The sequence below is a fragment of the Monodon monoceros genome, unplaced genomic scaffold (genome assembly GCF_005190385.1).
Source record: "Monodon monoceros isolate NGI ecotype Baffin Bay Population unplaced genomic scaffold, NGI_Narwhal_1 Super_Scaffold_18, whole genome shotgun sequence".
In the NCBI taxonomy this organism is placed as follows: Eukaryota; Metazoa; Chordata; class Mammalia; order Artiodactyla; family Monodontidae; genus Monodon; species Monodon monoceros.
This window is the reverse complement of record NW_021703774.1, coordinates 22,507,410-22,527,841: the sequence shown is the minus strand read 5'-3', so window position 1 is coordinate 22,527,841 and position 20,432 is coordinate 22,507,410. Positions and strand designations below refer to the sequence as shown.

General features: G+C 38.2%; 1 protein-coding gene across 12 annotated transcripts in view; it reads right to left on the bottom strand.

The window, feature by feature from the left end:
* The window catches only part of SRP9 (signal recognition particle 9), a 35,148-nt gene that overhangs the window by 2,168 nt on the left and 12,548 nt on the right, over window positions 1-20,432 (bottom strand). The window contains exons 3-7 of one of the 12 annotated variants that reach the window (XM_029230056.1): window positions 18,551-18,705; window positions 14,876-14,994; window positions 14,416-14,786; window positions 13,454-13,637; window positions 5,082-5,737 (exon numbers count right to left, since the gene is read on the bottom strand). In XM_029230056.1, the coding sequence (XP_029085889.1) occupies window positions 18,586-18,705 (120 nt within the window). In that variant the 3' untranslated portion in view covers window positions 5,082-5,737; window positions 13,454-13,637; window positions 14,416-14,786; window positions 14,876-14,994; window positions 18,551-18,585. Of the gene's footprint in view, window positions 1-5,081; window positions 5,738-7,524; window positions 7,622-13,120; window positions 14,787-14,875; window positions 14,995-18,550; window positions 18,706-20,432 lie in introns of those variants that run through there. The other 11 variants (XM_029230052.1, XM_029230051.1, XM_029230058.1 and 8 more) reach the window with 11 other exon arrangements.

Here is a 20,432-nt window from a genome sequence, read left to right as displayed (position 1 = left end):
TATATATATATATATATATATATATATATATATATATATATATATATGGAGAGAGAGAATTACAAAGCAAATGCAACAAAATGTTAACAACTAGTAACTCTGGGTAAAGCATATATGGGAATTCCTTATACTATTCTTGCAACAACTTTGCTGTAAGTTTGAAATTATTTTGAAATTAAAAGTTTTTAAAAATGTGGGTTAAATAAACATGTACATTTATATCAGTTCCCTACTGGAAACGCCGTGAAAATAACTACAGAGGGGTAGAAAAGCTATAAATTCCAACAGGAGAAAGTGATTGGGAGAAAAGATAACAGCAGCGGAGAAATGTCAACAGAGTTTTGTAAGATGAAACGTCAGATGATTGACTTAGCAGAACAGATAAAGCTAAAAAGCTTTCTACAACCAGAAGCAAGCAGATTCCTGCCCTAGTCTTGCAGAGATCATTCAGCTATAGCCCATGGGCCACATTGGACCCACAACTTATTTTTGTAAATTGTTTTTGTAAATAAAGTTTTATTGGAGTACAGTCATACTCATTTGTTTGCATACTGTCTATGGCTGATTTCATACAATAGCTGAGTTGAGTAGTTACCTGTAAAGCCTAAAATATTTATTATCTGACCCTTATACAGAAAACATTTGCCAATCCCTGCCTTAGAGCCCTGCAAAGTCTTAGGAGCTAGAGGTATGGGGAGTCTCTGAAGGCAGGGGTGTGATGGTGTGGGAAATGGTCATCTGCCATAGACCTTGAGTGTCCCTGCATGTTCCTGCTGGGTGTGCCAAGAACGCAAGGCAAAGACTCAATAGTGGAGCATTGCTGTTTAATGGGTATAGAAGTTCAGTTCTGCAAGATGAAAAGAGTTCTGGAAATGGGTAGTGGTGATGGTTGCATGACAATATAAATGAATGTACTTAATGCTACTTAACTGTACACTTAAAAATGGTTAAGATGATAAATTTCATATTATGTGTATTTTACCACACACACACACACACACACACACACACACACACACACACATTGGGGGGAAAAAAAACCCTAGGAGGATTAATTTAAAGTTTGTATAAGGAGAATTTACATCTCCTGTCCCTTGTTCATAGTCTAAGCCAGTGACCAGTCCTCCCTCACTGTGGCTGACCAGGGGTTTATTTTCTGGAAATTGAACTGAAAGGCTTCCACCCCAGGGGCACTAGGCCCAAGTAGAACAGGGATGAGGCACCCGACTGAAACCAGTAGAACCAAGTGAAAGTCTTCCCATTAACCTGTGAGGCCCTCCTCAGCCCCTTCCCACTCGGGTTCACAGAACACTGTCCCCAGGTAATAATCCTGAGGCAGGAAGCAGAGGATCTGCCTCTGAACTAAATGAGCCGTCCCGGAGAAAACAGCCGCAGATAGAAAGTGACATCTCGGTGCCTCATAACGAAACAGCTGGCTCCCCAGCTGACCACCCTCCATTGAGGTCAATCAGGCTGCTGCCCCCCACGTACACAGAACTTCCAAATGGTGTTTTAGTACCTCACTCCTAAACGTTAAAAGATCACCAGACACTGGCAAAAGTCTCCCACATAAAAGGCAGAGTCCAAACTAGAGAGAGAAAGTGCTCACAGGTAACAGAAGAAACTATAATATCCTCAAAGAGATAAAAAATGAATTGAAGCAGGAACAGGACACAATTAAAAAAGAAGCATGCAGAGAATTAGAATGCACTTTTTGAAATTAAAAATTTAAGAGAAAGGTCAGAAGATAGAGTTGAGGAATTCTCCCAGAAAAATAGAACACAAATCAAAGAGATAGACAGTGGAAGAAAAAAAAAAAAAAAGGAAAAGAAAAATCAGAAGATCGATCCAGGAAGTCACCAGACTAATAAGAGCTCCGTAAGAGAGAAAAGAGAATACAGACAGAAGGAAATTATTAAAGAAATAATCCAAGAATATTTCCCAAACCAAAGCACAGGAGTCTCCAGATTAAAAAGACACAATAAAAAGCCAGAAGAACACACCAATGCAAGTCATTGTGAAATTTCAGAATACTAAAGAAAAAGAGAAGATCCTAAAAGCTTTGGTTGGGGGGGACCCAAAAAACCAAAAATAGTCAACACAAAGACTCAATAATCAGAATATCCTCAGACTTCTTAGCAATAACACTGGATGCCATAGAACAGTGAAGCCAGCCCTTCAAAAGTTGTGGGAAAATTCTCTCCAAAGAAGAATTCTATAATAAAGTGTGAGGGAAAATTAAGAACATTCTCATACATATAAGGACTAAATATATTTTTACTTCTCATGCACCCATTTCTAGGGATATTACTAGAGGATGTGCTCCAGCAAAACAAGGGGGTAAAATATGAAAGGGGAAGACATGGTATTTGGGAAACAGGGCATCTAATAAAGGAGCAGCAATAGGAGTCCTGGCCTGACAACTGTGCAGCAGGCTTAGAAAGCAACCTGTCCAGATTGAAAGAGGAAGACAAATGGTTGGGAGGCAGGTCTCCAGGGAAGAAATGAAATTATATACTAACTGAGTTAACTTTTTGGGAAATAACATGAACAGATATTTGTCAGATCTGATGGCTTATTTAGGGAAAAAAAACTAAGGAAAGGAAGATAGAAAAATAAGTGAAGGAGGAAAATGATTAACAACAGGAAAAACAGGAAGTTGTTCAAGAAAGCAAATCTAATCATGGTACACTGCTTGGCTGTGTAGTGGGCATATTTACATAGTCATCATTAGGTAACCACTATTGATTTAACACAAAGTTATTGTTACTATCTTGGGAGGATGCAGTGGGAGCAGTAGGGGCGGGTGTATAATACTTAAGTCTTTATTGTAAGAAAAAATCAATAGGTCATGTCTAAAATTGACAAACCAAGAAATATGCATTATAGGCATTTTATTTAGATATTCAGAGGTAAATGCCGAAAGACTTGAAAGTAGAATGAGAAAAATGAGGGAAGGGGATTGTTCTATTTTATTCTAAGCCTTGATTATTTGATTTCTCAATAACCATGTACAGATAAAAATAGAAATTCATTTAAAAATATTATTTTCTAAGGCCATCGGACACTCCAGATTCGTTGCATTTCTCCCTAGATTTCTAAAGCATGACTTGCACTCTTCCCAATTCCAGGCTCATATCAGTTCCAATAAACTGCTGTTTACTTCTGCTTCCACTCAAACTTTTCCTTCACGTTTATTCACCATGGGGCTCCTGCCTTGCGCTCTCTGCTCTCTGGATGCTTATCAGTAAGTTCCTTTTCAGATGCCAAGTGAAAGATTATTGATTGCATCAGACCCTGTATGCATTTTATTAGAGTTAGATTCTCATATCACCTGCTACTCATCACAAAAGTGTTATCTACCTCAAAATGAAGAGATTACAGATCCCCTGGGACTTTAGACTGGAGGTGAGGATACCAAATGGCTATTTTACAAAATGCCCTAAAGAGAGAGCATTTTGTAAGAAAATCAATTACACAGACTTATTTCATACCTGTATTTCTCATCATTTTTATAATCAAGCGTATTTAACAGTCATCTGTTAGCATACGGTGCTACCCCAACTAATGGAATAGATTTTCACATAGTGAGGTATAAGAACTTATTCTGGCTTATACATGATTTAACTTGAACTTTAGGCAAAGAACAGCTTGTTTGTGGCCTATGAAACATGCATTGTACATCTGCTTTAACCATTAACACAAAGAATGCATTTTAAAAAATCAAAATGGAGTAACCGTGGTTCAAGCCTTCAAAATGGAGCTGAGTGGCCATTTTGGACACTGTTTCAGACATGTTCCTGGATTACTAAGAATTAAATTTTCTGAACTGTATCAGACTCAAGGACACAACCATCCGTTCTCAAAACAATATCTGATAGCTGCCAGCTGCAACCTCACGGTCTCAAGGTCTCCCCTTGTAACTATGCAACCATTTGGGACTACAACCAATCCTTCCTTGGCAGGCAACCTTACTTCTTGCCAGCTCCAATTATAATTCTTGACAAACAGCTCCTGTAATTTTGCAGTCTTTGCCTTTATAAGCCTCCTCCATTTTGTAGTCTGGCAGAACACAATTCAAGCGCTACTTGAATCTGTGTCTCCTGGGCTGTAATCTTCAGTTTGGCTCAAATAAAACTCTTTTCTACTCCTATTGTAGATTGGTTTATTGATTTTTTCCGTCAACACAACAAAACAACCAATAAAGAAACACAAGTGGAACCCCCAGTTTCTAGAAACTTGCCCATGTACAATAGACAAGATAATTTACAAAGATATCTTTTGGGAGATTATCAAGAATGACAAAATAAAGTAATATGTCCTGAGTCACCACAAATAGAAAATAATTTTAGGGTTTTTTTTTGCGGTACACGGGCCTCTCACTGTCGTGGCCTCTCCCGTTGCGGGGCACAGGCTCCGGACGCGCAGGCTCAGCGGCCATGGCTCACGAGCCCAGCCGCTCCGCAGCATGTGGGATCTTCCCGGACTGGGGCACGAACCCGCGTCCCCTGCATCGGCAGGCGGACTCTCAACCACTGCGCCACCAGGGAAGCCCAAATTTTAGGTTTTAAATAGATTTCATAGTTTTACAAAAAGATGCAAACGAAGAGGAAAGATGCAAAATGTTGGATTTTTTAAAGCACTTTTCCTATGTCCACAGAAAGGCGGAAGGATACATTCTTACTCAACAATCCTGAAATTTCTTTTAAATTACTTGACACTGACCACTTTCTCCCACGTTTCTTGAGATCACTGACTATACTATATTCCCAGGACTTCAAGGTCAACAATATTATCTCATGAAGATCAAAAGTCAACAGAAGAATTTAGTAAAGAAGCCAGTTGTAAACGCAGTTTATACACAAAGTTCAAAGGAAGTCAAGGCCCTCTTGAGCCCTCTAGGGGCCTGCATTGGACACTGCATTATGACGTTGCCCTATCTGAGTATGAGAATCATTTCGTTCTTGTTTTGCCCAGGATGGGGAGATTGTTATTTAAACTCAGTATTTTAATCAGAGTCAATCATTTGAAGCCTCAGTTGGCTCTACATGGTTTTAAGACAACAGCAGTTTCAGCCCTTTTCCCCCACCTCCATCCCCTGTTCTCCTTGAAGAGCAAAAACCAGGTTTAACCCTTTTAACTGATTCTTTTTATGTTTGTATACTTAAGTGTTTTTCTTTTTGAACTTCATCTTAGGCACTACCTGTTGAAGACTTCAACAGATAAGGAAATTAGCTCTTCAACTGACTTCCCTAGGGAACTTCCATCCGCCCAGTATTCCTTCCCCCCAATTTTAGTTATATTTTAATATTCCGTGTTTTCATTATTTGAAGGCAACTCAGGGCCAAGCTACTATCACTATGATTTTCTTTTCCTGTGTAACATGATGTTTTCCCTAGAATTAATATTTTTAAAATTTGCTTGGTTTTCTGTGTACCGATCACTACTTCACCACCCACCTCTCTTATCAGTTAAATACATCCCTTCATAGTAAATTCATTCACATCAGATTTTTTTCCTTTTCTTAAAGAAGTGCCTCAGGAGCCCTCTGACCTACCTCTGTTCTGGTCTGGTGGCTCCATCCCTGCCGCACAGCTGTTATCTGAGTTCCCCCTTCACCACCATCCTGGGGATTCCTTCCTGCTGTCTCCTATGTTAGGTATCCACTTCCTATATCCCATGTCTTCGTCTTTCTTGATTCATTCCATTTTAGAGGAACACCTCCTTGAATGACTTCCTGAAAAAGGGTATGTGGGAGGTAAATTTCTGAGACATTGTAGAGTAGATTATTGCCCCCGGCGATTTGCTGAGGAGCCACAACTGTCTGTAATTTGAGCAAAAAATAAACTTTTTTCAAGATACTGAGATTGGAGGGCCACCTCAGTAAAACCTAATCTAAATGTGTCTGGGAAATGTCTTTATTCAATATTTCCCTTTAACTGTTTGGATGAATACAGTTAAACAGGATGGAAACAGTTTTCCTTCAGAATTTTAAAGGCATTGCTCCACCATATTCTAGTTTCTAGTATTGCCCTTGAGAAGTCCAAAGCCACTCTGATGCCTTTTAAAGGCATCTGATCCTTTTAAAGAACCACCCCCCCACCCCCGGGACTTCCCTGGTGGTGCAGTGGTTAAGAATCCACCTGCCGATGCAGGGGACACGGGTTCGATCCCTGGTCCGGGAAGATCCCACATGCCGCGGAGCAACTAAGCCCATGCGCCACAACTACTAAGCCTGCGCTCTAGAGCCCGCGAGCCACAACTACCGAGCCCGCGAGCCACAACTACTGAAGCCCGTGCACCTAGAGCCTCTGTTCCACAACAGAAGCCACCGCACTGAGAAGCCCACACACAGCAACGAAGAGTAGCAGTAAAAAATACATAAATTAATTTTAAAAAAAAGACCTCTCCCCCTTTTTCCTCTGGAAGCTTATAGGAGCTGTTCTTTATCACCATTATACTGAAATTCTGAGATCACAGGTCCTGATATTTGGTCTACTTTCACCCTCATGCAAGGCACTAGGCAGGCCCTTTCAGCCTGGAAATTCATGTCCTTTAATTTTGCAAAAATTTCTTAAATAATCTTGTTGATGATTTCTTCCACTCCAGGTTCTTTTTTAGGAAATTCCTATATCCAAATCTTGAACTGTTTTTCCTATCTACTCTTGCCTTTTTTTCTGCCCCTTTTTTCTTTTTGGCTCCATTTTCTGAGGTATTTCTGCAATTTTTTCTTTTCCCACTTCTACTTTTTCACTTCAGCTGTCATGTTTTTAATTTCCAGGAGTCTTTTCTGTTCATTTAATCTAGGTTCCCCTGAAAGCAGAGCCTGAGACAAAGGCTTACTTATAGTAGCTTATTTGGGAAGTCATTCCAGGGATAGGAGTGAGGGCTGGGAGGTGAAAATGTAAAGGAGGAAAAGACAATACGAGGATGTTTTCAACTACACCACTGCCCTGGGTAACTGGTGCTTGATTCTATCGGACCTTCTGAGAAGATTTATAAAATGATTCTCAGAACTGTCCACACAGGGACAAAAAGTAGGAGTATTAGTGCCATCCCTCACTGGTCAAGGGTGAACCTCACAGGCTTAGAATTTCTGGGTTGCATTTCTGCATTTCTGGGTTGCATTTCTGCATTGCATGTACATGAATGCCAAGAAAAGTGGTGTCAGATTGTAACCATAAAGGAACGGACTAAGAGAGTAAGTGACTATATCAAAATCAGAAACTTTTGCATGGCAAAAGGTATCTGTGGTAGGCTGAACAGTGGTTCCCCCAAAGACATCCCTGAGCTAACCCCCAGAACCTGTGACAGTTACCTTAGATGGCAAAAGGGACTTTGAAGATGTCATTAAAATGTGAAGATTATCCTGGGTTATCTGGGTGGGAACTAAATGTAATCACCAGGGTCCTTATAAAAGGGAGTCAAGAAGGTCAAAGGAAGAAGGAGATGTGGTGACAGAGTACGGGTAGGAAAGGAGATGCAGCATGGAGCCATGAGCTCCATGAGAACAGCCTTGGGAGGCTGGGAAAGGCAAAAAATGGGTTCTCCACTGGAGCCCTCAGATGGAATGAATCCTGATTGCTTTTAGCCCTTTTTCAGTCACTTCAGACTTCTGTTCCTGTAAAAGAATAAATGTGTGGGTTTTTTAAGCCACTAAATTTATGATAATCTGTTATGGCAGCAATAACAAACAAATTAGTTTCCAAGGGATCGAAACAGTATCCATACACAAAGATAAAATATGAATGACAGAACGGGCAAAATGCTTGGGACATATTTAACAAAAGACATTCTGAAAACATAGAGGATTCCTGTTTTTTTAATTTAATAAACACATAGAAATTACTATGTCCCAGGCCCCAGGTCCCAGTGCTTTACAAATGCTAATTCACTTAATCTTCATAATAACTCTATGAGGTTCTTATTATCTGCCATCCGAGAAAACTGAGGCACAGAGGTTAAAGAACCTGTCCAACGTTCCAAGAACACTTAAAGAAATAACAACCCAACAGAACATTAGCAAAAACACGTTTGAAGATACCGTTATCAACTCAAGTCCTCTGGAAAGCATATACCAAGATGGAATAAGTGTAAAGGTCTATTGGCAGAAATGCCTGTGAACAGAAGTGGAAGCAGGAGAGGGAAAGAGCCTCAGACCACAGTGCAGGTCTGACACCTGTGAAGGGAGAGCAGGGAGGAAGGAAGATTGGGTAGGAAGAGCCTCAGCCCGCAGTGCAGCTCTCGGTCTTGGCCAGGCTATACGGGGCAGGACTGGCCCAGTGCTAGTATCCCTGCCATGGTCAGTTACTGGCTGGGAACAGCCCAGGAAGAGTGACATATCAGTGTGAACCTGCAGCAAATCTCACAGATGTGGCAATTGGAGGCTGCCAGCTAACTGCAGTTTTTTTCAGGAGGTTCTCTCCTTTTCTTCAAAACACCATATTGAGGTATAACTGGTATACAATAAACTGCAAATATTCAGAATATACAATTTCGCAAATTTTTGTATATGTGTACACCCATGAAACTGTCACTATAATTAACATAGTGAATATATCCATCACCTCCAAAGGTTCCTCATGTCTCATTATAATCCCTTCCATCCACATCTCCCCTCTTCCCCAAGGAAACCACTGATCTGCAGTCACTACATACTAGTTTGCACTTTTTAGAATTTCATGTAAGTTAAGTCATTTAGTATGTACTCTTTCATGTCTGGCTTCTTTGACTCAGCATAATTATTTTGAGATTCATCTACCTTGTTGTGTGTATAAACAGTTCATTCCTTTTCACTGCTGAATAGTATTGCTATGTATGGATGTGTCACAATTTGTCTATCCAAAAACCTGTTGATGGACTTTTCAGTTGTGTCTATTGATAGTGTTTTGGCTATTAATAAATAAAGCTGCTATGAACATTCAGGTACAAGTCCTTGAATGGATGATTAGACGTATGTATAACTTTTAAAGAAACTGCCTGTCTTCCAAATGGTTGTAACAGTTTACATTCCTACCAGCAGTATGAGAGATTTGGTTGTCCCACATTCTTGTCAGCAATTGGTATGGTCAGTCTTTTTAATTTTAGCCATCGTAATAGATCTGTAGTGGTATTTTGTGATTTTAATTTTCATTTCCTTAAAAACTGAAGATGTTGAACATCTTGTGCTTATTTGCCATCTTTCCAACTTTTTCAGTTAAGTGTCTGTTCAAATCTTTTGTGTACTTTTGTTGCGGGGCAAGGGGAGTTTTGACAGTTATACTCGTTTTTTTGTTTGTTTTGGTTTTTTTAATTTTATTTATTTTTGGCTGTGTTAGGTCTTTGTTGCTGCGTGCAGGCTTTCTCTAGTTGCAGTGAACAGGGGCTACTCTTCGTTGTGGTGCGCAGGCTTCTCATTGCAGTGGCTTCTCTTGTTGCGGAGCAGGGGCTCTAGGCACACGGGCTTCAGTAGTTGTGGTCCCTGCTCCAGGCACACGGGCTTCAGTAGTTGTGGCTCACAGGCTCAGTAGTTGTGGCTCGCGGGCTCTAGAGCGCAGGTTCAGTAGTTGTGGTACATGGGCTTAGCTGCTCTGCAGCATGTGGGATCTTCCTGGACCAGGGCTCGAACCCGTGTGCCCTGTATTGGCAGGCAAATTCTTAACCGCTGTGCCACCAGGGAAGCCCAGTTTTACTGAGTTTTGATAGTTCTTTATATATTATGGATACAAGTCACTTATCAGATATATGCTTGCAAATAATGTTTTTCTGATATGTGGCTTGTCTTCTCGTTCTCTTAAGTCTTTGGAAGAACATAAGATTTCGATTTTGAAGTTTTATAAAGATTTTATAAAGTTTTATAAATTCTTTTATAATTCTTTTATAAAGAATCTTTTATAAATTTTATAAATTTATAAAAGAATCTTTTATAAATTCTTTATAGTTTTATAAATTTTATATAAAGTTATATAAAATTTATATTTATATAAATTTATATAAATTTTATATAAAGTTTTATAAATTTATAAAACTTTATAAAGTTTTATAAATTCTTTTATAAATTGTATCTGCCTAGCCAAGGACCCAAAAGATTTTCTCCTGGAAGTTTTATGGTTCAGCAGGTTCAGTAGTTGTGGCGCACAGGCTTAGTTGCTCTGCAGCATGTGGGATCTTCCCAGACTGGGGCTCAAACCCGTGTCCCCTGCATTGGCAGGCAGATTCCTAACCACTGCACCACCAGGGAAGTACCTAGCTTTTCACTTTAATTCTTCTTTTGCAGAATTGTTTTAGCTATCTTAGGTCCTTTGCTTTCCATATAAATTTTTAGAATCAGCATACCAATTTCTACCAAAAAAAAAAAAAGCCTGCTCGTATTTTAATTGACATTGCATTGAATCTATAAATCAACTTAGGGAAAAATGAGATCTTATAATACCAATTCTTCTGACCCATGAATAAGATATATTACTCATTTTTTAACTCTTCTTCTCTCAGCAATCTTTTGTAGTTTCCAGTGCATATCTTGTGATGATTTAAATTTTTTTTAAGTAGGTTCTTATTATTTATCTATTTTATATATAGTAGTGTGTATATGTTATTCCCAAATTCCAGTTTATCCCTTCCCCCTACCTTTCCCTTTTGGTAACCATGTTTACTTTCTATGTCTGTTAGTCTGTTTCTGTTTTGTAAATAAGTTCATTTGTATCATTTTTTTTTTTAGATTCCACATATAAGTGATATCATATATTTGTCTTTCTCTGACTTTACTTAGTATAATAATCTCTAGGTCCATCCATGTTGCTGCAAATGGCACTATTTCATTCTTTTTTACGGCTGAGTAATTTTACATATATATATATACCACATCTTCTCTATCCATTCATGTCTTGGCTATTGTAAATAGTGCTGCTATGAACATCAGGGTGCATGTATCTTTTCAAATTACAGTTTTCTCTGTATATATGCCTACGAGTGGGATTGCAGGATCCTATGGTAGCTCTGTTTTTAGTTTTTTAAGGAACCTCCATACTGTTCTCCATAGTGGCTGTACCAATTTACATTACTACCAACAGTGTAGGAGGGTTCCCTTTTCTCCACACTGTCTCCAGCATTTATGATTTGTAGACTTTTTGATGATGGCCATTCTGACTGGTGTGAGGTGATACCTCATAGTAGTTTAAATTCATATTTCTCTAATAATTAGCAATATTGGGCATCTTTTCATGAGCCTGTTGGCCATCTGTATGTCTTCTCTGGAGAAATGTCTCTTTGGATCTTCTGCTCATTTTTTGATTATTTTTTTGATATTGAGCTTTGTGATATTAAAAATGTATTTGTCTTTTAAATTTCCATACCTGTTTGTTGCATACACTATACAGAAATAAAATTATATATGTTGATCTTGTAACCTGCAACCTTGATAAACTCACTTACTAGTTTCAGTAGCCTTTTTGTAGATTCCATAGAATTCTCTATGTGTCCCGTCATGTTATCTATAAATACGGATAGTATTTCCTTTCCAATTTGAATGCCTTTATTTTTCTTGCCTTGTTGCACTGGCTAGAGTTTCCAGTATGACATTAATGAATGTCTCACATGCACTAGAAGTATTCTGCTGTTGAACTGAGTGTTCTATGTGTCAATTAGATCCAGCTGGTTGATGGTGGTGTTGTTCTTCTACATCCTTGCTAATTTTCTATTTACAAGTTTTATTACTGAGTAAATTGTTGTATAATAAAGAATTTATTTAGTCTTTGTCCCTGGTTCCTGAGAATTAACCTCTAAATCTTAGGAATTTCTTGAGTGATAGAAGAGTCTTTGTTATTCATGGTGGGCCCTAGAACCATGTCTTGAGTTTATACTAATGAGATAACTTGCGATGGGGCCTGGCCATGCCAGAAGGGCCAGTCATATGATTAGAGGGTTGGTGATCTTAGGCCAGATGTCTGGCCCATCCTTTGGGGAGATGCAGTGAGGTTGGAGATTGAGTTCTAGTACGTGGCCAATGATTCAATCATTCCTACATGATGAAACATAATGGACAGCCAAAGCTCAGGTAAGCTTCCCTGATTGGTAGTCATATATGTATGTGCTGGGAGAGTAATTTGCCCTAAGAACATGGAAGCTTTGCATTTGGTACCCTCAGTTCTTACCCTATGGCTCTTCATTTGACTGGTCCTGACATACCTTTTATAATAAAACTGCTAAGTATAGTGCTTTGTTGAATTCTGTGAGTCACTCTAGCAAATTATGAAACCGGAGGGGATAGAGGGTACCCCTGAATTTGTAGCCAGTTGGTCAGAAGTGCAGGTGGCCTGGGAACCCCAGAGCTTGCAGCTTGTGTTTGAAGTGAGGGAGTCTCAAGGAGGACTTTGCTTTTAACCAGTGAAGTCTGTGCTAACTCTGGATATATGATGTCAGAGTTGCATTGTAGGTTTCAAGTATAATTGTGGATTTTTGTTTCTTCTTTCAGTTCAGTTCAGTTCAGGTTTTGCTTCATGCATTTTATTATGTCTTGGTGAATTGACCCTTTTATCAATATATTGTCCCTCTTTATGCTTGGAAATATTCTTTGCCCTGAAATCTAATTTTAAAAAAATTTTATTTTATATTGGAGTATAGTTGATTAATGTGTTAATTTCAGGTGTACAACAAAGTGATTCAGTTATACATATACATGTATCTATTCTTTTTCAAATTCGTTTCCCATTTCGGTTGTTACAGAACACTGAGCAGAGTTCCCTGTGCTATATGGTAGGTCCTTGGTGGTTATCTGTTTTAATATAGTAGTGTGTTTATGTCAATCCCAAACTCTCAATTTATCCCTACCCGCCCCCCACCTTTCCCCTTTGACGTCTACTTTTTAATATTAACACAGTCCAGGTAGCTTTCTTTTGATTAGTGTTTGCATTGCATGTTTTTTCCATCCTCTTACTTGTAACCTGCTTGTTACCTTCAAATACCATTATATTTGAAGTAAGCTTCTTGCAGAGAGTACAACTGGTTCTAGTATTTTGTGTTCTGATTCTGACAATCTCTGTGTGCTTTAACTATTTGCATTTGATGTAAGTGTTGATATGCTGCATTTAGGCCTACCACTTTGTTATTTGGTTTGTGTTTGTTTCCTATATTTTGCTCCTGATGCCCTTTTCTTGCCCCTCACTTTTTAAAAATGTTTTTTAGTATTTCATTTTATCTACCGTGTTGTTATATTTCTTTGCATAGTTCTTTTAGTGATTGCTTGAGGGATGAGGATATCCATACTTTTCAGTCTACTTAGAGTAAGTATTTTTTCCCTTTGAGTGGAATGCAGAAAGTTTACTATCATATGGGTCTCTTTATCCCCCTCCTTTATGCTACTGATATCTTATGTATTACATCTACACACAGTGAGAACACCATATATGCCATGTTTTATTTCTACTATCAAACATTTTTTAAGAACTCAACAGAATATTCTTTTAACCTAGATAATTACCATTTCTATTGCTCTTCCTTCATTCCTGAAATGTTTCAGTTTCCCTTATGGTATCATTTCCCTTCTAACTGAAGAACTTCCTTTAGTAATTCTTTTTTACACCAAGTCTGCTGGCAATGGATTCTCTTCCTTTTCCTTCATCCAAGAATGGCTTTAGATCACTTTTGTTCCTGAAGGATATTTTCTGTGGATATAGAATTCTGGTTGACAATTCTTTCCTTTCAGTAATTTAGAAATATTGTGCCACTTCCTGCTGGCCTCCATGATTTCTGATGAGAAATCCAGTCATTCAAATAATTGTTTCCCTATAGATAATGCTTTTCACTGGCTGCTTTCCAGATCATTGTCCAGTTTCATTATGTTTGTGATTGGATTTCCATTATGATATGGATTTCTTTGGCCTTCTTAAATCTATAGGTTTTAAGTTTTTCACCAAATTTGGAGAGTTTTCTATGCCAGAAAATTTTTGATTGTATCCTTGACATTTTGAATATTGTTACCAACTCTGGGCCTTGTTTAAATCCTATGGAGAATACAGAGTTTTTGTTTGTTTCAGGAGGTAGTCAACCTGGTAAGGTTGCAGGCAAAGGCTTTGTTTCTTTTGGTTACTTTCAGGTGTTCAACACCAGTTTTTGAAAGGAGGACTGACACTGGAATCATAGCCTACAGAAGACAGGTGCAGCTTTCAAAATTTTTGCAGTGCTTTTTGGACCTACTGCATGTGAATGCCTCCCAACTGCTGGTCTGGGATTTGGGTGGTGGTCTACCTATTCAGTTTCTAAGTCTTTAACATGCTGAAAAGAATCAGATCCATACACATTAGCAGATTGGGGGCAGACTCAGAACTACACAAACAGCTTTATAAGGTCACTTTTTTGAGTTCCTTCCTTTCTATGATCTCCCTGGTACTTTCTAATTCCTTCTATTGGTTCTCAGGCCAAAAGAAATCTGGCTTTAGTTACCCTGTGTACTTCTGCCACCATCTTTTGCATCCAGGGCCAAGCAGATAGAGAACAAAGAGAAAAATATGAAGGTTGGTTCCACCCTCTTGGAAACACAGCCGTACTGGAAAGGTAGGGCTATCTCCCTGAGTTTTGGCTCCTGTAGGCTCCCACTGCCAGTAGTTGACACTGTCACCACCATGGGATTGCTTGGGGGTGGGCTGTAATAGAACACAGAAAAGGGGGGGGAAAGAAAAAGAAAAAGGATTTCTGCACTCTCTCCAAATATTAGAAGTTACCCTTTCACTTCTTGGGTCAGACCCGAAGGCTTCTGGTACTCCTGGTCTGCACGCCAGTACTCACTTCTAGGTTTCCAATGTGTTGAATTCAGGCTGGGGGATACCAGAGGGAGGAAAATGATAAGACTCATTCATCACTGGTTCAGTGGTACTTCAAATTCTAGTCTTCTTGCCCTACCCACCTGCTATTTTCTTTTCAGAGTCCTCAAACAGCTGCTCTGTGCATTCATAGCTGTACTCAGTGGAAGAGCCATGGTGGAGTGTGCTTCTTCATCTTTATCTGGAACCAGCCCAATCACTACTTTTAATGTAAGAAAGAAGAATGAAATATTTTGACTTTCTTCTCATGCTATCATAAATTTTAACTGTAGAACTAGAGGAATATTTTCTGTTTTAAAAAGAAATAATACTGGGCTTCCCTGGTGGCGCAGTGGTTGAGAGTCCGCCTGCCGATGAAGGGGACACGGGTTCATGCCCCGGTGCAGGAAGATCCCACATGTCACGGAGCTGCTGGGCCCGTGAGCCATGGCCGCTGAGCCTGCGTGTCCGGAGCCTGTGCTCCGCAACGGGAGAGGCCACAGCAGTGAGGCCCGCATACCGCAAAAAAAAAAACAGAAAAAAAACAGAAATACTACTAAATACTATGATATTGCCATTACCACAACAAGGTATTTTTTACTAAAAGGGGAACAATAAATATTAACTAGGGATTTGGTTTTGTTTCATTTTTAGTAGGCAGAAAGGAGTACCTCTTACTGTCCTTGGGCAATTAATTTCACATTTCACTCATTTTGAATTAGTTTTAGCATTCAGCTGACCCTTGAACAACGCAGGGGTTAGGAGTGCTGACGCTCTATGCAGTAGAAAATCCACATTTAACTTTATAGCCGGCCCTCCATAACTGTAATTCCAACCAACTGCAGATTGTGTATTACTGTATTATGCATTTTTGGAAAAAACTGGCATATAAGTGGATCTGTGCAGTTCAAACCCATGTTGTTCAAGGGTCAACTGTACTTTCAAGACGATTACCATCATAGTGTTGTGTTAGATTTTTCTAAGGCTAACAGAAGATATCAACTATAAAATGCTGCCAACACTGCCTCTAATCACTGACTTAGAGCTGTGACTAAGAGATTTTATATTTTTAAGACACAAAGTTGGCAGGCTAGGGAGAAAGGAGAAGCCAGCCCTTTCAACAGAGAACATATGTAGCCAACAACGCTTAATGGGCTCTGTGCTCCAAGGAGAGTGGGTCTTTCTAAGAGAAGAACAAAACCGCTAGCTGTACCTAGAATCTTAATTACTATGATGACTTCATTTGGATTACCTTAGAATAAGCAGCATTTGATCAAATACATCACAAAACAGTTTGCTGAAAATTAGTTCATGGGGAAATCCGTGGCGGTCCAGTGGTTAGGACTAGGGGCTCTCACTGCTGGGGCCCGGGGCTCGATCCCTCGTTGGGGCACTAAGATCTCGCAAGCCAGACATGCAGCACCCCCACCAAAAAAAGTCCATGAAAGTGTGATTATAGTATCCAGAAATACTTCCTAATAAAAGAAAAAAATCAGAGTATACAGCATTGCGATTTTCAGAATACATAATTTGGTGTTTTTTCATATGGTCTTTAAGAGATTCAATACTTTCACCACCAATTAGTTCTCTTAATAATTTTATTTTGTGTAGATACAAATAAACATGTTTTAGATTTAAGGATTTCAGTTTCCCCCACCACATAAGAACACTCCCCATGGGGACAATCTTGTTTTACCTCACCTGCCAAAAATGGCATTTGATAATAGACATAGCTCGGTAGAAAAGGCAAACGTTACTTATAAGTAACCATTCAATTACAATTATGAGAAAACTTAAGAGCTGGCTACTTATACCCAGTCCCCCGAAAAATAACAATCATAACAATAATAGTAATAATAGCTACCGTTTATTGAGCTTTACTGTGTTCCAGGTACTGTGCTAAGGGCTTAAAGGGGATTATGCCATTTAATCCTCAAAGCCCTATGAATACTACTGTCAGCCCAATTTCCAGAGAAGAAAATGGAGGCTTAGAGAAGTACTGTCTCAAAAGCCACAGAATTGGGGAACAGTGGAGCCAAGATTGCAATGCAGGCAGTCTGCCTTGGAACCCCTACTCTTAATCACTGCTGCAAGCTACAGGCACTCAAAGAACTCAAACAGAAGTCCCCCCCATTCCCGGTTATCTTCATAAAATAGTGTTAAAAAGTGAAAGATGTAAATGAAAAAGAAAAAGGCCAAAAAAACCTCTGGTTATCCTACTATGGGGGGAAAATACCAAAACCCAAAAAACCCTATACTATTTGATGTTACTTTTCTTTTTTTTCTTTTTTTTTTTTTGCGGTATGCAGGCCTCTCACTGTTGTGGCCTCTCCGGTTGCGGAGTACAGGCTCCGGACACGCAGGCTCAGCGGCCATGGCTCACGGGCCTAGCTGCTCCACAGCATGTGAGATCTTCCCGGACCGGGGCACGAACCCACGTCCCCTGCATCAGCAGGCGGACTCTCAACCACTGCACCACCAGGGAAGCCCTAATGTTACTTTTCTTAATCAAGAAAACAAAATGCCATAGCATACAGCTCAGAGAAAGTCATATAATAAAAGTACCAAGAAACAAAATAAATAAAAATGTATATATAGCATCATTAGGCTCACTTTAGTCTAAATAAATATAGACTATCCCAGTCAAGAAATAAGTAATTCTTGAGAAGTTAAAAACTTAAAGAGAAACAATATATCTTCATGTAATATTTTATTTACTGATCTCTCTGAAACACGCCAAAATTCATATGGCTAATGGAACTTTCCATGTTAAAATGCTGGTCAACACAACAAATTCCTAACAAAAAATATTTTAATGTAAGAATCAACATGTGAACATTATATTCAGGTGGTAAAACTCAGGTTACAAATATAAGATAAATATAAAATAATATCATACTTCTGATTTAATGGAGAACAGTTGTGAGAGTCATGCTTAACACCTTGGTTAAGTAATGAGAGAAATGGGTTGGGGTGTCAGAGAGGTATGCAAAAATTTAACAGTTCAAATAATCCTTAGCCCTTCTGAGAAAATATAGATGGCAAATATGTGGCAAATATTCCTGTAATGTGGTGGTTTCGATCCATTAGTGAGCATTCTGTTCATGCATTTAAAGTAACAGCAGATGTTTCTGGGCATGAAAATTAGATTCAAAGTTAGTCTTTGCTCAACAAGTTAATGATACTATGAATCCCTTATATTTAAAAATATAGTTTAAATTTGTAAAGTTTAAGGTAAAGCATACTTGTTTTCATAGTTATCTTTAGATATAATTGAGACTACACTACCATATATAATCAGCTATACTGCTGTGCAGTTAATTCCAGTTACCGTATTTTATATTTGCTGGTCATCAACAGCAAATATAATTTATCAATTATATTTGCATCAAAATTTATGCTCCAAAAGAAATATATCAATCCAACAAAATGGTTCCATTTAATTTTTCTTTTAAAGACAGATTAACTAAATTTAAGGAAGAATTGGCTTTTCTTGATATCTCATTTTCAAATTACTGATACAAACTTACCAGAGAGTAATTATTTATTTTGCCTAACATCAAACAATCTGCAAAAAGTTTCCAAGATAGAGCCATTCCTTGTTCCATTTCCAAAAATAAATAAAAGTTTTCTAACTGAAAGCATTTACAGTCCTAGCTCTCTAAAGTAAACATTAAAAAACAAAGTACAAAAAATGATCTCTTGGCTTCTGAATAGCCCACTTAGTTACATGAAGTATTTTCTGTCCCAACACTTTCTCAGATTCAAAAGATATTTACTTCCTAGGAACATGACAGTCTTCATTTCAAACCATTCAGTCTGTTTCCATGGCAACACTGCGGGATTCCTTGGCCACCATAAGTCGCATTAGCTGACTGTGGAATTTCTCAATCTTCTTTACATCTTGAGCTTGGTCTGTTCTATACACCAAACACTGTCAGAAATTTTAAAAGCACACATTAACTATGTAAAACTAGATTATCAATGATGTAGCAAACGTATGCTTGGATAAAATTTTGAGTCTTTTCCTACCACTGTTTTGCTCTACTTCCTCTGGAGGTCATACTAAAGAAATTACATTCAAGTTTCCAAGTCCCCAACAATGACATTCCTTAAGTTTAGTATTTTATAATATTTCAAATGCCACTGCTGTGGTTAAAAAACAAACTGAACTCTATTAGAAGCTTCTCAAAAATGACCAGTTGAATAATGTATTCAAATTCTGCCATGGTCTGATGAGAAGACTTCAAGATTGGAATTAGATATTTTCTCCCTGGGATCTGGTCATAAATGATTGAGTTACAGTGGGAAAAGCATATAAATCTTAGGATCCCTTTCTCTATTTGTGAAATGGGAGGGGGGAGGGTTAATGATAATTTTAAAAAATCTGGAATCCCTCGCTTACTGCTGGTTGCTAACTAAATCAAATGAGATAAATCTATTCAACCTTGATTTTCTGACATTACTTATAATTTTTAAACCAAACCAAATTCTTCCTTGCTATAAATTCAATTCTTCATTAGATACTTAAGATCTGTTTATCGTTGGCCATAAAACCATTTGTTCTAGAATCTTCAGAATTATCAAATTTAAGCTGGCAGTCTTTTTTTATCTTGTAACACTGATCCATTTTTCTTTAGCCCATCTTAGATTCACGTGAGTTCTAAACAATGGGAACTTCATGATCCTACAGTAATATTTATCAACTTAAGTACTTTGGAGTTCAACCCCATCATGCCCAACTGATCTGAATTCATACAGCCTTTAAATCACTTACTTAAAAAAATTTTATCCACGCATTGTACAAATTTGTCTAACAATTTTGTAAAGCGGCCATAATCATCTCCACCGTTTCAATTTTAGTATATGTTCTGTAGAAGAAAAAATACCTTCTCACTACACTTTAGTGAGAAGAACAAACACCTTCTCATTAAAATACACAGAAAGATTTTAGGTCCACAGAAGACAATATTATAAATCAGTCATGGCACTGGAAAAAAATGATGCATAAATGGGACTATAAAAAAGTCAAAGCTCCATGACGATAATAATGAAGTCTAAGATGAGTTTTGTGAAGGAATTATTAGCCATTAAAATGAATTACTGAAGTATACAAACTTTTCTTTAAGAGTCATTAGAAAACAAATTTTTATGTTGGAGTTGATTCATATATTTACTGTTTAGGAGGATGGGTTTGATTGTATCTTTGGTCCCTTCTAGACATGGACTAGTTCTCAGTAGTTTTAAGAAAGGGAACAAAAAGTATTTTTCATATTTAGATCTTGTCACAGGAATCATCAATTTTAAATAAAGTTCTTTCCAATACTGCTTACCATGAATCCTTTAACAATATTTAATCATTACCAGAGGCAAAAAGTCATCATCTGGAGATAAAGCCCCTTGTATTGAATTCAATTCTGCATTTTCCTCTATTTTTAAAGCAGGATATACCAATTTCTCTTCAGTAGATATATCTATTCACTCTGCGACAATCATAACTAAATTTTTCTCAATGTGAATGCTCGAGATTCAAGTATACATTTACTGAATCTACTAAGTGCAGGCACTAGTGCTAGGCACTTCCACATATTTCATTTACACTCCACAACAACCCAACTGGGTAAGCAGACTATCACTGTGGCACTTCATAGACAAGAAAAT